Raw genomic sequence first — 17,993 nt, 5'->3', positions numbered from 1 at the left:
GGTTCCAACACAGATAAAATGTATCTAAGGTTTTCACCATCATGATACCCAGGGTGGCCCATTCTGGTTCGCCATCACAGGCACACACACACACACACACCTGCCCAAACATTGCTTATTGTGGTTGCACCACTGCAGTAGATTCCACGGAGCTCACAAGATCTTGGCAGAAACCACCATGCAGCTCAGGGGTGGCCAAGCCAGGCAGGGTGACCGTGGGATTCTGCCACTCCAGGAGGGTGCTTCAGTCTGCCTCATGGGTGGGCCAGCCCTGGTGAGACCAACGTGTAGAAAGGTGCTACTTTGTGCACACAGAAAAACAGCCAAATTTTATATCTTTACGAGAGTTTAAGGCTATGTGCAACACTCTATTTTCTATCTACATAAAGAGTAAATTCTGCTAAGGGGACATGAAGAATGGCATACTCGTTGCCGGTTTCAAAAGAATGCCAGAAATGTTCCTATCTCCTGAGGAATGCTGGAACTGGATGGAAGTCAAGAGGTGTACATAGCATATGCTTTGATCTAAGTACAAAATATCTCCAGAGGTGCCCAAGGTTGTTTTGCCAATTCCCAAATCCAAAACTTATAACTATTTCCAACTTGCTCTGAACCAGTTTTCTACCCCTTCCTTCCTTCACCAGTGCTGTGTTCTAGGAAAAGATGTAGCATATCAATATTTTGACAAAGTCCACAGGCCCTGACCAGCACATGAGAACCAGAGAGCCTCTTGCCTTCACAAAGATAAAAGCTACTATGCAGAAGCCGACTGACATCTGTGGCAGGTCTGGTTTAGATCTAAGAAAGCACACTGTGACCTAGAAAAAGAGAAAAGTGATATTTAAATACCTCTGCTGACTCGCAAACCAGCACTGCACAAGACAGATGTCAGTGAGACAGAGGGCGGGTGTGAAAAATGCAGGTTATAAATTCTTAGGGAAAGACTTCAAATGAAATGCCAAGATTGATTTATTAGGACCAATTATCTTTACTCGCCCCCCTCCAATTCATATAATGTGCATCTATGAAATTGGCTGAATACAGTTGTAAGGAATGTTTGGAGCAAATGTATCTTTCCCACTCACATTTTTTTTTAATTTTCAGTTGAGTATAACATTTGCAAATTCATTGCTAGGTTGCAGAGACCTTCCTGACAAATACTTCAAATCAAGCAGATAAGATCTATGAATCGCATCGGAGTTGAAGGTTGCTAATATATCACTTTTGGATGAAATCTGCGGGTGGGAAGACAGGAATATTTATCTTCTTTCTCCTTCATATTCTTCTCAAGACCGGATATCAGGGACTTCTGTTGCCTTGGAACTAGAAGCTGCTGCTGCTGCAATGCCAGCATTGTGTCAGATGTTTATCTGTGTCTCAGCTGTTACCATGGGACGCGGGTGGCGCTGTGGGTTAAACCACAGAGCCTAGGGCTTAGTCATGCTGGCCACATGACTCGGAAGCTGTACGCCGGCTCCCTCGGCCAATAATGTACCTTTACAGCTGTTGCCAGGAAACAAAATGTTGACCAGAGAGTCTGGCAGGGATGAGAGGGAAAAGAAATCAAGTGACAACTACAGTATTTGCTTTAAGGAAACTGGAATGTTCTCTGCAAAAAACCAAAACCAAACAAAAGGCCTGGCAAAGTGAGGCAGTATCTGTTTCAGGTAAGAAGAAATTAGTGGTGTGACTGGTGCCATTCATTCTTCTTATACTCCGAGATATACTTCTAGATAGATATACTTCTAGGATGACCAATTAAAGGTAAAGGTAAAGGGATCCCTGACCATTAGGTCCAGTCATGACCAACTCTGGGGTTGCGGCGCTCATCTCGCTCAATTGGAGTAGCCACAACACCCTATTGGGTGGTCCATCTGACAGGGTGCAATTGGGCTGAGGGCATGCCAATCAAAGAGTCAGATGGACCACTATTTAAGCGCTGCACTGGCCCATCGAAAAAGAAGAACTACACAATATTATTTGAGATTTATTTGCAGAACAGCAGTCACAGAGATCAGCAGAGTTTAATTAATTAGCAGGGCACAGTGATTCCAAATGGGGGAGAAACTCTTACTTTAAAGGTATGTTAAATACAGTTAGGAGACTGATCAAGGGAAGTAAGAGTACCACTCTATTCTGCCCTGGTCAGATCACACCTGTGCCACAATTTAAGGAGGGTATTGACAAGCTGGAACATGTGCAGAGGAGGGCAACCAAGATGATCAAGGGTATGGAAACCAAGCCTTATGAGGAACGGTTGAAGGCGCTGGGTATGTTCGGCTTAGTAAAGAGGAGACTGAGAGGAGATATGAAAGCCATCTTCAAATATCAAGAGCTGTCACATGGAAGATGGAGCAAGCTTGTTTTCTCCTGATCCAGAGGGTAGGACTCAAACCAATGGCTTCAGGACACAATAAAGGAGATTCCAACTAAACATCATAGACTCTTAGAGTTGGAAGGGACCCCAAGTGTAATCTAACCTCCTGCAATGCAAAAATCTCACAAAATTATTGTTCCATGTTTCTGAATATCTCTCTGTCTCTGTCTCATAAGACTAGACATAATGGACACCTAACGAAGCCAAATATTGGAGGATTCAGAATAAAGTACTTATTCACACAGGTCATAGTTAAACTATGGAATTCCCTCCCCCAAGAGGCAGTGATGGCCACCAACCTGGAAGAGGATCAAACATGTTCATGGAGGAGGAGGAGACTCCCAATGGCTACTAGCCATAATGGCCATGCTCCGTCTCCACAGGTGGAAGCTGTCTTAATTCTGAATACCAGATGCTGAAACCCACAGGAGGGGAGAGGGCTCTTGTGCTTGGGTCCTGGCTTGCCTGTTTCCCACGGGTATCCAAAGTGACTACCATGAAAACAGGATGCTTGGTTAAATGGACCACTGGCCTTATGTTTCTATGTACAGGATGTTTCTGAAAAGGGCCCCTTATAGACAACCAAACCAGCAGCATTAGTAAGGTGCTCACAAGGATGTTCACTGTCTTCTTAATATTACAGGAGATGCTGTCACAACAACATTTCTGAAGTCGGAGGGGAAACAGGAGTTTGTTCTAATGTTCTAATTAACACTTGTAGCCAACAAACACAGCTGTGCTGCCATTTCAAAGGGAGAGGGTCATCTGTGAAGGCATTTAGGTTTTGAAAGTGACTTTAGACACCAGTAACCCACTCAACTATCATGGGAATGGCTCATGGATACCATTAATAGCCAACCTTTTCAGGTCCACCAGCAAAGCAGGCTCCACTTTAAATTTTAAATTTTATTGCATATGCCCATCCTGTCCTCCTCCTCCTCCTTATAGCTATCTATATATATACTGTAAATGTAAAAAGGGCACGTGGGTGTGTCTCCAGCTTTCACCAAAACCACTTGACCGATTGCGTTCAAATTTGGACACAACGTCACATGCGAATATGCGAGAAACCATATACCGTTTGCGTAGACAGATGTCACACCAGTGCAAGGTAAAACCCCGTTTTGTGGACCTCAAAACTCAGGCAGCAGACCCTGCCGGGCATGCTGGGAAAAGAAGCAGGTTGCAAAACAGCGCCCTCTAGTGGTGGCTACACTGGTAATGCACCTAGAAAAGCTTCCCTCTCCAAAACACCTCGCCTTGGCTTTACAGACTAGGCCGAGAGGAGGCCTGGGTGGGGGGTGGGGGAGGAGGGGGCGGGATAGGTCATGGGTTGGGACAGGGTGGGGGCAGTAATAGGGATGAGCCACAGCAACGCATGGCAGGGTACAGCTACCAGTAGTTGGCATTATAAGGCCATACTTTGTTCTTCTCTTTCCAGGATGACTAGATGGAAAGGAGGGGGCAGGGGGTTCCTATGGAAGGCGGCATTCTCATGAGCAGCTTTTATCAACCCTGTGCAATGAGCTCCACTTGCCAGAACCCGCTCTCTTACTCAATTGTTAAAGGTAGCCCAGCTATCTTCCTCTGCTATCTGAACATTTTCATTGTGTTTCCCATCTCTCTCTTCCTGTTAAAACAACCCTCCCTCCAAAACACTGGTGGCACCACTGACCCCATTTGTGGGTCCCGACCCATCAGTTCAAGATAAGTTATGCAAACAATTGATTCCCCAACAGATCAATTGACTACAGAACTGTGGGATCTGTACGGAAGTTCACAGGTCCCTTGGCTATCAAATTGCTTGTTCATTGACTAAAATAGTTTGAATGCATATATAGGCATGGAAGTGACCTTGCAAATCATCATGTATGTGTTTTTAAGAGCGCCTGCAAATTGGAACTGAGATTGAGGAAGGATGCTTTACAACAGCGGTAGACAACATAGTGCCCTCCAGATATTTTGTACCACAGCTCTTGTCATCTCTGACCATGCTAGCTACGGTAGGTCTGATAGGAGTTGTAGACCAAAACCTCTGGAGGACATCAAGAGCAGGACCCAATTTCTTCTCTTCCTCTTCATCTTACATGCCCCACCCCATTTCAATGTGATTTTGATTTGCTTTTCTTGCTCATCCTTCCACTTTTACAAAAACACTTTCTGCAGCAAAACAGGCAGCACTTCAGTGAGATAAATAGGGCAAGGAGTACAACAGCCAGGAGGAAGGCCATGACGTCAATAGAGTGATACTGGATCCAGTTGAGGTCATGTGCTGCTGGCCTCAAGTGGGGAGCCCCCTTGTGCTTCATCACAAACTCCACCCAATGCACCGCAAGATCAAGAGGTTCAATGGGCCTGTCCAGGTGGAGAGCTGAGAGACGCTGGATGTTCTCTTTATACCTAAAAGAAAAGAACCTCTTTAGGAAATAAATATTACAGGGAAATAAAACACACAACATAGAAGCAGATTTCCAAAGCATTTGAAATCCAAGTGGAGTTGATGCCATTCTCTAGTTTATATTACTGAGGTTATTTTCCCATTACAAATGTGGATCCCCTGGGCAGCTGAGACCTCCACTGCATAGAGGCTGGACATGCTGAGAGACTGGGGACATGGGATGCAAACCCACCCCCCTGTTCCTACGTGTCTCCTACGTGACAGCTGCTGCTAATCGCAGGTCCTTGGAGATAAAAATGGAGAATGATGCAGTGTCCAGGAACTTCTGTGGGGCAATGATGATACTGGTGACCACCAGCAGGTGGCAGTTGGAGGAGGGATGATCTCAGTCCGTATCTCTTAAACACACCCGCTGACAGAATGTGGCCTGCTGAGGTAAGCAGGAGCTGGCAGGTAGTCAAGAACAGTGCCACTTCCCAATGTGGAGGGAGACGCCCCCTGCCTTCACTGCTGCTTCCTGACAGTTCCTGCAAGGGCGTCCTTTTCCATTCCCTTCAGTTGCCCCACAGTGACTGTGTAAACCCCCCTACTGGAAATAGGATTGTATCAATCAGCACAGGGTTGTATGAATCAACAACCGGCAGATTTGCTGGCTAGCTGTGGCAGATACAGCATTGCCAAGGAGCAGAGATGGAATATTGTGCAGGACAGTGGTTTGTGATGCTTACGGAATGCTTTCCAGATCAACCTGTCTGTGAAGGAACCCCTGCACAATGCCTTCCTGGAAACTCCTGCGCATTTGGAGGATTTTGGAGAATACTCCAGGGCACTTGGCTCACCTGGAGCACTGGCGCGGCTTCTTGGCCCTTCCCCCCGCCCCTACTTATTGTCCCCTTGGGGGAGCTAGCAGCACACATTAGAAGATACTCCAAACTCTCTTGCAGCTGCTCATTGTAGGGAAAGCTATCGTTTATGGAACGTTGCCATTACTTAACTTTTCATAGATAATACTCTGATTAGCTTCTGAGAATGCCATGGTCTAACAGAAGACATATTTAAAACCACTAGTGTAGAGGACCCCAGAGTCCAGGTAAAGAATCAAAGCAGTACAAACAGAAGAGTTGTTTAGAAGAGACTTTCTTCTTTACCTGTCACCAGCAGCAGTGTACAACCCCCCCTGATTTCAGTGACGAGCAGTGGCTCCACCCCCTTGCAGTGCCCGAATCACCAAGCAACCTCTGTGCCGTCCTCAAGCTCCCATCCCACCAGGAGGTCCACCCCCCAGCAGCCACCCTACAGACCCCCATGGCACCCTGCAACCCTCCCCCACGCCCGGTGCAGAACACTCCTGGTCACCAGGCCTTATTTTATTTCCTCTGAATAACCAATAACTGCCAGTGAGAAAGACAACAATGCACTGAAGAAAAGAAGAAAGAAAATTTCCATGGTATATTTCCTTGCATATTCTGATTTTAAATGTACTTTGGGCCAACCCTAAAATGAGTTTTGTACTCCTCATTACTCACTTTTTATCATAAATAACAGCCTTCAGTGCCTCAGATAAATCCTTGGAAGTCATTTCAACTACATTCAGAGTCACTCCTGCTCCTCGAGATTCCATCCGCTTTGCATTGTCCATTTGATCTCCAAAAAGTGGCATCAACACCATTGGTACTGCATTGCAGATCCCCTCATAGACCCCATGGGAGCCAGCATGAGTGATAAAGGCTCTGGCTTTTGGATGAGCTGTTGAGGAAAGAGCAGGGGGTGGAGAAATACCAACAGGTTGTTTATTCTGCTAACTACAACGTATCTAGGCCTAGTTTTAAAATTGCATTTTTATGGAAGCAGCCAATTGATGTTCAAATTAAAAAGCTTTATGATTAAGCTGATCTCCTTGGACTGCTACGTACAGTCTAGCAAAATGCCTTTCAGAAGGATAGCACAGAACTGTGGGAGGAGAGAAGTGGCCCCCTTCTAGGCCATCTAGACCAGGGGTGGGGGCCCTTTGTCAGCCAAAGGATCACATTCCTTCATGGACAGCCTTCTGGGACTCCAGACCAGTGGTGGGTCCTGCCACTCTCCATCCAGGCAAGGAAGAGGTGCTATCACAGTTCAAGGACACAGTTCAGCCAGGTAGGGAGCAGAGTAGGGCCAGTGAAGGATGTGGCCTAGGGGGCATGGCCTGTGTTGAGTCCTGAAAGCCAGATAAAGAGGCTTGGGTTCTCCACCCCTGATCCCTCAATTCAATATAAAGGGTGGAGACCCTCTGGCCTGAGAGTCAGATTTGACCCACCAGATTTGGCCTGTGAGGCTGTTTTCTTCAAACCACACCCACCTGCCCCATACTTGACACCACATGTAATGTCAGATGTGGGACAAGCAGAGACGCAGAACTGAACATCAAGTGATGGGCAGGGAGCCCCGTCTTCTTGGGATCAAGCATGCAAGAGAGTTCTCAGGTGCACCTGTAGAAAGCAGGATATCAGCTGCCTCCAGTATCATGTCTAGTTTGGTGCTAAAGTCCATTAATGCCAATGGTACTTTGGTCAGTCATTGTTTTCGATAGAACTGAATGCAGTTTTCACTCCAAGTAGTTATGGGTAAGGATGAGCAAATCAGTCAATTTTGGATTCTCCAAGTTTCTCATCTTACCAGTCTTATGTTCAGTTCTCCATATTTCTATGCCAGTTTGCGATTATTATTATTATTATTATTATTATTATTATTATTATTATTATTCATCATGAAAACTCGCCAACGTTTTAGTGTGAATTTCTCCTAATATAATGGATTCTTGTAGGTTATTTTTACTACTTTGAGCATTTTAATGCATTCCTCACCATAGTATATAAATTTTTGTACATTGCTTGCATTGCAGAATTCGGAGCAGTGTGAATTTTGAAGGACGGCTGTGATTTAGTTCACAGATGGTTTTGGATAGTGCGAATGAAGTAAGCTTGCCTTTCAATGCGAACTGAATCAAATTTCCCCCTCACCCCTATTTCACGGCTCACATTTTGGCATCTGTGCCCACAGTCCTTTCATCCATTTCCTTAGTTTTTTATGCACACTATGAGCATAATGCTCCAGGCAGGGTTTTCTTTTCCTAGCCCAGCTTTTACAGCTACAGGGCTTTGCTATGAGTGTACATGACCAAGAGCAATGTGGGAGCATGTCCATCCAACATCACATCACTTTACACTTTGCTAAACAGTATTTAGATCCACTCTCTCATGGTATTGCTAAGATGCAGCTAATGGCATAGAAGCAGCATTAAGTGCTGGTTATAGACAACAATGTAATTCCTGTCCCAGACATACCAAGCAGATCATTTTGTGGTAGCCACTTCACAAGCTTTGTGTTCTTTGCAAGATTTGGGGGTGTTTCTCCTGTATATCTCCATAGTACCTTCATGAGGAAGGAAATACATAGATTAGGAAATAGATATTTTCACTTCAAACACTTACAAAAACTTCAAATTGCACTTGAACAAGCATTCTCTCCTATCTCTTACGTAGGGTGCAATGCCTCTTCAAAGAGCCCCGTTAGTTGGAAAGGTGGGATATTGGTTAACATAAATAAGGTACTGCCTGTATATAAAAGAATGGAAGTACATTTCTAGTTTTTACCCATACATAAGTTTAACTGAAGGGACCCAGGTGGCGCTGTGGGATAAACCACAGAGTCTAGGGCTTGCTGATCAGAAGGTCGGTGGTAAGAATCCCTGTAATGGGGTGAGCTCCCGTTGCTCGGTCCCAGCTCCTGCCCACCTAGCAGTTCGAAAGCACATCAAAGTGCAAGTAGATAAATAGGGACCGCTCCGGCGGGAAGGTAAACGGCGTTTCTGTGTGCTGCTCTGGTTCGCCAGAAGCAGCTTTGTCATGCTGGCCACATGACCCGGAAGCTGTCTGTGGACAAACGCCCGCTCCCTCAGCCTATAGAGCGAGATGAGAGCCGCAACCCCAGAGTCGGACACGACTGGACCTGATGGTCAGGGGCCCCTTTACCTTTAAGTTTAACTGAAGAATGAAATATCAGCTGTTATTATTTTTCCTAGGGGTTATGAGTGCATATTTGTATCCTTTTGTGTGTGTTTAATTTTTATTTTTATGCAATTGTATTATGTCCTATTTATTTCTTTTTTAAACATGTTATTGAATAATATGATTTCAATTAAATAAATAACAATAAGTATTTCTAAAAGAATGGACTAAAATTAATACTTTTTTAAAAAAAGGTTAGTCCTATTCTTTATCTGAAACATATATCACCTATCCTTAGAGCAGTACTATTCCCAATTTACTGATGGAGAATTCATGCCTCCTTAACACCCAGTGACTGTGTTTGGATGATCATATCTCAGCTTCACAGGCTGAGATACGAACAAGCCTTTTGCCCCTGCTTGTTTCTTCCACACCACCGTGATGCCCTCCAGATGTTCTGAACCACAGCTCCTATCTGTCCTGACCATTGGCCACACTGGCTGGGGCAGATGGGAGCTGTAGTCAAATGCATCTGGAAGCCACCAGGTTTAGGAAGTCTGACATAGGGCAACATGATGGATGCCGCTGAAGCAGCTCTTTCTTACTTTGAAGAAGGATGATGCAAGCCTGGGAAATCAATTTATTATTGACTCCTCAGCAGTCAATGAGAAGTATTCTCAGAGTAATGAGGGAAGAAGTCTCATGTTATGGTAGCAAAAAAAATTGCAGAGGTGGTCAAATTCCACCAGTTTCTGGACTGGTAATTGATTAACTAACATGGTTATACTACAAGCTATCATCACTAAAACTTTTTCCAACAGATGTCTCTAGCCTCTGGATTTCAGATAATCTTTTAGCCCACCCTCCCCAACTTAAAGAACCAAGACCTAGTCCATATGACCTGAAATTTAGTTGCAGAATGTTGGTTATGAAGATCAGCAGGGTTTTCTGCATTGTTCCACTTGCGGTTGCTGTACAATTAGGGGAACCCGCCGAGGGCTCAGCTCTGGCAGCTTTATCTGGAATGCAGCCAAACGTGACAACTGTCAGATTCACAGATTGTTCCCCTGTTGTCTTATTGCAGCAAGATCAGCTGTAGCTGTGCTTTCTGTAGCTTTTGAGCAGGGACTGAGTCAGCAGCTGGCATCTAAAGTACCATGGCAATATCTCTAAAGAGCTGTATGTGAACAGCTTCCCAGTTCATACTGTGTCAAGCTGCAAGATTGCTTGTTGGACTGAGGCAAAGGGTTGTGTGTCAACTTTAGCTTCGGAGCTGCTTTTAAAGCAGACAGCAACACATGCATAATGGACCAAAATATTTAACATCCTACGTGAATAGAGGTTACCATTTTTCCTTCTTACCGTCTGAGGTATTGTTCCAAACGCTTCAGCTATTTCCATAGCTTTTTTCATTGGAATTTCAGAAACCATTGAACCCAAGGAAAACACCACAATGCCATGTTCGCCAGAACTGTTTACCATGGCTTCAAATTCCTAGGAAAACAAACAAACAAACAAACAAACTTTTGGTGAGAATTCTGTGTCATGTGGGAATATTTTCATCCCTCCCAAAAAGCTAAAAGAAAAAGTAACCTTTGCTGGGTAGGTAAGAGTGTGTGTGTTTAAAAACATTAGACCATTTCTAGGACCAGATCTGTCGGGGGGGGGGGCAGTGTCGGGTCCAGGACAAACCCTTCCGTGTAGGTCCTGCTGCTGCCCCCTTCTCTCCTCTGCCCCTCCCCAGCAGGGACCCTTCCTCTCCCCTCCACTTACTTTTGCTGTTGTTGTTTTGCCACTGCTGTAATAGTGGCAGCCTCTCCTCCTCCTCCTCCTCCCCCTCCTCCTCCTCCTCCTCCTCCTCCTCCTCCTCCTCCTCCTCCTCCTCCTCCTCCTCTCTCCCCTGCCCTGGCTTACATTTTTCTTTTGCCCCTGAGAAGAATTGTCCTAGACCAGCCTAATAGTCTACCTGCCCTCCCATTCAGTCTTAGACATTGGTCAGGATATTGAATTTCAGGAATCTATGCAGTGGTACCTCGCAAGACGAATGCCCTGCAAGATGAATTTCTCGCAAGACGAATGCGTCTTGCGATCTGATGGTGACTCGCAAGACGAATTCGTTTTGCGAAAAATTCATCTTGCACATCGCGGTTTCCCATAGGAATGCATTGAAATTTAATTAATGCGTTCCTATGGGCAAAAAATAATAATCCAATGCATTTCTATGGGAAACCGCGATTCGCAAGATGAATTTTTCGCAAAACGAATTGACTCGCAGAACGAATTAAATTTGTCTTGCGAGGCACCACTGTAACAGCATATCATATGTGTTCATTCATTTAGGATATTTCAAATTGCTCTTCATCCCAGAAGTAATCACAGAGCAGGTTTACAACAAAAAAACACAAATGCAGGTAAGTACAGCAACCAATAAAAATAATAAATAATAATAATCATACACAATAAAGTTTCCCACATCAGCAATGCAAGTTAGCAGGCGGACATAAATATGATATAATAAGGCTGTTCTCTAAGCTCAGCTAAGGTATTAGGCATTAGGATTTATAAGCCCAGGGCCTCTGTGCATATTATTTTAAATTTGCTGCTTGGTAATTGCATTGTGCCTCTTGATTCCAATATTAAGTCTCCCTTCCAAGTACTAACCAGGCCTGACCCTGCTTAGCTTCCGTGACCAGACAAGATCGGGCATGTTCAAGGTAGTATGGCCACAGACATTCTGATATTATGTCAAAAGGGAGATGGGTACATCTACTGTGAAATATCTCAATCCTAATCCCTTTCTCATGCTCCATTTTTAAAGTGAAGTTTTGAACAGTCTTGGTAAGGGGGAGTGGAGAGGTGGACTCCAACCTGAGTCAGTGGATTTTCCTTTGCACAGTTTATACCCCCAATGAAGACCATGTTGGGCATGATAGGCCTGGGATATTCAAAAACAAAGTCATAGCGCAGAAGCCAAATTGATGCATGACTATAAAGGTCTGTTACTGACATATCTTGGTGCAGGAATTCCTTGTTCAGTGTTCTATAGGGTGAATAAAGAAAATAGCATATCACGGATTCCAGTGAGCTGATTAAAAAATTCTTCACTCTCTGGTTAAAGTTCATGTGATCTGTATTGCCTGAGAAAATTTTTGGGACAAAAGAATGTGGGTTTGGACACTGTGTTGCCACAAAGTCTAAACCGCATGGAATTCCCCGCAAGTAGTAAATAGAAGGAAGGGATAAATACTCAGCCAAGATCTGCCCACATGGAAACACTGGATCCATAAATACAATGTTGAATTTGGTTTCTTTAAGGTAAGAAATCAGCTCTTTGTTGTTTAAAAGCTGCTTGCAATTATTATATAGAAGCATTGTAATATTTCTTATTCTTGAAAATGTCCCAGTCATTCTTTCCAGGAAAGGCTGGCGTGCAAAAATCTTGTGACCAAGCTTTTGGAATTCTGCTTTCAAGTATTCCTTTGAGTAGGGCACAGCAAATGTTTTCATTGTATAATGTACAGATGACTTTATCCATAAGTTCGTCTCAGGAGCAACGACAACTACTTGGTGTCCTCTCTGCTGAAGGTGTTCCATAACTGGATGGATACTGAGCCAGGCACTGCCATCATTGGGTATTACCAAGACCTTTCCTCCACCCGTAAGGCTCCAGAAAAAGAAAGTAAGCAAAACACATGCAGGTAGCTGACAAATGCCTTGACGCATAGAAATCTTCTGGCTGGTTGCATTGTGGCGTAATTCTAACCCAAAATGAAATGAATGTAAAAAAACCATTGCGAACAGCACAGGAAACTAAGCCTCTTGTGAGCCTTTAGCCCTACAGTGGTACCTCGGTTTATGAACACAATTGGTTCCGGAAGTCTGTTCATAAACTGAAGCATTCATAAACTGAAGCGAACTTTCCCATTGAAAGTAATGGAAAGTGGATTAATCTGTTCCAAACGGTCCGCGGAGTACTTAAACTGAAGCGTTCATAAACTGAAGCGAACTTTCCCATTGAAAGTAATGGAAAGTAGATTAATCCGTTCCAGACAGGTCTGCGGAGTACTCAACCTGAAGCGTACTTAACCTGAAGCATGGGTGTAATTGGCTCCGGAAGTCTGTTCATAAACTGAAGCGTTCATAAACCGAAGCAAACTTTCCCATTGAAAGTAATGGAAAGTGAATTAATCCGTTCATAAACCGAAAATTCATAAACCGAGGTTCCACTGTATCTTCTTCTGCAAATATTTATTTTCTGTGGCACATTTATTAAGGCAGTGTGGAATGTTTAAATCTTGGTCAAAGGTCGGTTTTGCAAACCAGCCTTGATTGGGTGATAAGGAGTCAGCAGGCTGCCTGCTTGCATAAGTGTCTCTACTACCACTTCTGTACTCAGCAAGTGACTTCCATCCTGTGGCATCACCAACAGCTTCCCACTTCCAGCACAATGCCACAAACAGAAAAAAAGGCAAGGCTAGCAGCAGCTGGCTGAGACATTGAATTCCTCCTTCCTATCAAGGAATCATGGAGCCCTGAACTCGCTCTACGCTTTGTGTGCCTAATGTATGAAAGCAGATGTTGCAGAATAAAACACTGGTGCAGCCCACTGGATCACAGATTCTAAGCATCAAGTAACTGTTTAATGTGTTGCCTCTGCTGAACCTCTTGTTAGGACAAATAGCCCATATATCAAATTATAAGAGCAATTTCAACTGAGTTGATGTTTTAAACGGCTCAGGATCACAGTACCTCAAGGACTGCTTATCTCAATATGAACCAACCCAGATCATGCAATTCATGTGCCTTCCTCATGTGCCTTCTCCATGAGAGATCTGGAGGGTGGCAACATGAGAACGGGCCTTTTCTGTAGTGGTTCCCTGTTTGTGGAATGTTCTCCCCAAGGAGGTTCATCTGGTGCCTTCATTATACATTTTTAGGCACCAGGCAAAAACATTCTTTATCAACAAGGACTTTGGTTGATTATGGTAACAGTATGCGTCCTTTTAAATGTGTTTGTGGAAGCAGGGTTATTGGTTTGTTTGGGTTTTGTTCTTGTTTTGTTATGTACTTTGTGGTATTATTCTGTGCAGTATTTTTATGCTGTGAACCCCCATGAAGTCTTCAGATGAAGGGTGTTATACACATTGAATAAACAAAACAAAATAAAATAAACCCTCAAAACCCTTTAGCCAGCAAATAAAATTATTATATTTTCTTTAAATCAAATACTCAAAACTAAAAATATATATAGTAGGAATAAGCAGTACAATCCAGTGATCAAAACTTGGGAAATACTCAAAGGACTGTTCCACACAGGAGTTTACCATCAATTTTCTGTAAGTCTTGTGTTTTAGTAGAGGTTCCCCCCCCTCAATCTCCATTTGACAACATTCTGAGCAAAAGCCCGCACCATCCCCCCAATTTCCATTTAATCTAGATTTCCCATTTCCTAAATAATTGGATAAGTAAAAATGACCAAGTACAAAACCACAGTTGCTGATGGTGTGGAAGCTCCTTACAGCGCTTGGTGTGTGTGTGTGTGTGTGTGTGTGTGTGTGTGTGTGTGTGTGTGTCACATGGGTGGTTTCCTTTATCACCGCATCCCCTACATTTTGCTGCTCACCTAAACAATTCTTGGGTTTCAAATAATGACGACTACGGTTCTTGAAGGTAGATTAGCAAAGATACCATACATATGTTTCTCCTCTTGCGGATTGGATTACCTTCTTCACTATCTGTTCTGTTGTATACAGTAAGCCCACAATTTACACAGGGGTTATTACTCTCAGAAAGAAAGAAAGAAAGGAAGGAAGGAAGGAAGGAAGGAAGGAAGGAAGGAAGGAAGGAAGGAAGGAAGGAAGGAATTACCTGCATCACCGTAAGCAATGCTAGGCTAGCATTTCTGCTTCTACCCTTGCATCTAAGCAACAGCTCAAAACTCCTAGCTACGTGGGGGACTGTTTCTCCTATCCAAACTCACTTTCTGTTTTTTTCACGAACCCTCAGTTTGCTGAATGGCATTTTCAGTAGTTAGGTAGGTGATCAGCACAGCAAAGGACAGTACCAAAGCTCAGGGGCAGAACATAAACCTGATGGGGAACATGTTTCAGGCTCAATCTGTGGTGGTTAGGGAGTAGAACTCAGCTGAAAGAGTACCAGCCTAACCAGTTTCTTCCTTGGGCCTTTCACGCACAGTCCCCATCACTGAAGCAACATGGACACTCAAGAATGCAGTAAGATAACAGGCTTTTCAGTTCTGAATAATTAATTGGAACAACAGAGTTTTTGGTGCATGAACAAACCGGAAAGTGCCTTAGCTCTTCTCTAAAATTATTATTGCTGTAATCTACCACTTCATTTGCACTAAAGAGTTGGTGGTAATGAAAAAAATAAAGGCTTTGTTCCATCAATGGAGCAACTAGGATATCTATGTACTGACACATAAAGAGATGCAGAATAGGAAATATCATTCATGAAGGATAAGGCAAGTGCCAGAAGGTCCCGAAAGGCAGCAAATAAACAACAATTTCACCATAAAGAATTGCAAACCTTGTATAACGGCTTCTTCTGGGCACAGTTAATCCCTCCAATGAAGACTATGTTGGGCATCACCGGTCTGGGGTAATCAACTGCAAAGTCTCGTCTAATTAGCCAAATGGATGCCTTACCAAAAAGTTCTAAGAGTGTAATTTTCCTTTGCAGAAATTCAGTTGCCAGGTGTTCATATTTTCCATAAAATGAGTAACAATATAAAGAAACTAACATCGACATTAAAACATTCTTCACACGCTCAGTAAATGTCATATGATCTGAGTAAGTTGTAAAATCCTCTGGGAAGTAAGAAACGGGGCTTGGACACTGAGCAGCTTGGAAGTCCAAATGACATGGAAGTCCACGCAAGAAGTAGACTGTAGGCAAGGAAAGATATTCAGCAAGGATTGGAGCGCAAGGCAGCACAGGATCTGAAAACACAGCATCAAAGTTGCTCTGCTGGAGGAATTGGATGAGTTCTCTGTCGTATAAAAGATGCCAACAAGCAGAAACAAACATGGTAGTAACTTGAGATACATTTATATACAACTGTACTATGTTCTCTAGGAAATTCAGATTCTTAAGAGCATGCTCAGTCATCAAACTCTGAAGTTCCTTCAACTTCTCCTGGGTGTAAGGCACGGAATGTGTTCTTACAGTAAAATGCTCAGAAGACGTTTGCATGACCAAAGTGTTTTCTGGCATCACAACCACAACCTCGTGACCCTTTTGCACAAGCTTCTCTACTGCCATTTGCATGCTCAGCCAGTGACTTCCATCTTGAGGCAACACCAACAGCTTCCCACTTTCGGCACAATGCCAGAAACAGAACCAAAAGGCAAGTCCAGCAGCCAGTTGAGACCTTGAATTCAGCCCTGCCATCGTGGTATCAAGGAGTCCTGACTTCCTTACACTCTTTGTGCCTAATATATGAAAGCAGATGTTGCAAATATAACATTGGTGGAATCACTCATACTAAGCATCAAGTAAATGTTTAATGTGTGCCCTCCACTGACTCCACTTTTATCAGGACCAAGGGCTGATCAATAGTTGGAAAATGTCCAGACAAATAAAGGCTTTCTCCAATTGTCGATTTCCTGTGAATTTGTTCTTAGTTATGTGAGCAAGGTTTTTAATGTGTATACATCAACCTCAACAAAATGGCAGCCCCAAATTCCTACACATTATTCCAGATTTTCCCAATCCATGGATAATCCAGGAGGAAAAATGGCCCAGTAGAAAACTGTAGTCACTGCTGATAGGGAAGCTTCTTTGGTGGAATCTACACACATATAAAAACTGTTCTGAAAATGCTTTTTTTAAAAGCATTGTTTTAAAATACATTGAATTTTCCATAAGGCTCACTATTGCCATCTAGTGTCACATTGTATGTTGTTGTTGTTGTTTAGTCGTTTAGTTGTGTCCGACTCTTCGTGACCCCATGGACCAGAGCACGCCAGGCACTCCTGTCTTGCACTGCCTCCCGCAGTTTGGTCAGACTCATGTTCGTAGCTTCGAGAACACTGTCCAACCATCTTGTCCTCTGTCGTCCCCTTCTCCTAGTGCCCTCAATCTTTCCCAACATCAGGGTCTTTTTTCAGGGAGTCTTCTCTTCTCATGAGGTCGCCAAAGTATTAGAGCCTCAGCTTCACGATCTGTCCTTCCAGTGAGCACTCAGGGCTGATTTCCTTCAGAATGGAGAGGTTTGATCTTTGTGCAGTCCATGAGACTCTTAAGTGTCCCCTCCAGCACCATAATTAAAAGGCAGCAATTCTTCAGCGATTGGCCTTCTTTATGGTCCAGCTCTCACTTCCATACATCACTACTGGGAAAACCATAGCTTTAACTATACAGACCTTTGTTGGCAAGGTGATGTCTCTGCTTTTAAAGATGCTGTCTAGGTTTGTCATTGGTGATCAGGCACTCCCATTTCTTTAAGAACTTGCCATAGTTTGCTGTGGTCTACACAGTCAAATGCTTTTGCGTAGTCAATGAAGCAGAAGTAGATGTTATTCCGGAACTCTCTAGCTTTCTTCATAATCCAGCACATGTTTGCAATTTGGTCCCTGGTTCCTCTGCTCCTTCGAAATCCAGCTTGCCCTTCTGGGAGTTCTCGGTGGTCACATTGTATATTGCACTTAAAACACACTTAAAACATTTTATTTGCAGCTGTATAGTTGAGTCTTTGGTGCACTTTCTTTTTTGGGGGAAGGTAGTTTGTCATGTACCCCTCTGGGTAGGAGGGGCTTTTATTTTCATACCCCTTACCTGTATATGCTGCTCAGCTAAATACAAACTAGCCATTTTGTTCTCATTGACCAAAATGCTGCTGCACACTAAAGGCACAACAAAAACACATCTGAAGTCCATAACTACTGTAACAATATATAACAACAACAACAACAACAACAACAACAACAACAACAATAGCACGGAGGTCTTGTGCAGGCCTGCTCTGGCACAGGAAGCCAGTGTTAATTCTGTTTAGAAATATATACCATGTCTCTGCAAAAAGAAAAGAAAAACACCCCACAAGCCTCTATTTTGCCCATCATCAATTGGCTTGAGCTAGTACTTATCTGCCCCCCCCCAGTTTAGTCATCTGTCCCCACCCCCTACCCCCCTTTGCAGCCACCACAAATCAAGGGCTCTGTGACTTTGCTACTGCCTCTCTCTGTTCGATCTCCATTCCGGTGAGCAG

The 17,993-nt window shown here is 43.7% G+C and overlaps 1 protein-coding gene and 1 long non-coding RNA gene across 6 annotated transcripts in view; one reads left to right on the top strand and one right to left on the bottom strand.

The window, feature by feature from the left end:
• Positions 1–1,544: 1,544 nt before the first annotated feature.
• On the top strand, positions 1,545–15,593 carry LOC148687445 (uncharacterized). Its single transcript, XR_015951503.1, has 3 exons — positions 1,545–1,667; positions 12,283–12,440; positions 15,464–15,593. It is a non-coding gene; the product is annotated as an uncharacterized LOC148687445 (long non-coding RNA).
• The window catches only part of LOC118097390 (UDP-glucuronosyltransferase 1A6-like), a 30,254-nt gene continuing 16,426 nt past the window's right edge, over positions 4,166–17,993 (bottom strand). For 2 of the 5 annotated variants that reach the window (XM_035140231.3, XM_035140204.3), the window contains exons 2-5: positions 10,124–10,255; positions 8,099–8,186; positions 6,302–6,521; positions 4,166–4,777 (exon numbers count right to left, since the gene is read on the bottom strand). In XM_035140231.3, coding sequence (XP_034996122.2) covers positions 4,480–4,777; positions 6,302–6,521; positions 8,099–8,186; positions 10,124–10,255 — 738 coding nt within the window. In that variant the 3' untranslated portion in view covers positions 4,166–4,479. Of the gene's footprint in view, positions 4,778–6,301; positions 6,522–8,098; positions 8,187–10,123; positions 10,256–11,629; positions 12,338–15,310; positions 17,847–17,993 lie in introns of those variants that run through there. The other 3 variants (XM_035140252.3, XM_035140241.3, XM_035140222.3) reach the window with 3 other exon arrangements.

This window comes from Zootoca vivipara, chromosome 1 (genome assembly GCF_965207765.1).
Source record: "Zootoca vivipara chromosome 1, rZooViv2.hap1.1, whole genome shotgun sequence".
NCBI lineage: Eukaryota > Metazoa > Chordata > Lepidosauria > Squamata > Lacertidae > Zootoca > Zootoca vivipara.
This window is presented reverse-complemented; position numbering and strand designations above follow the sequence as displayed.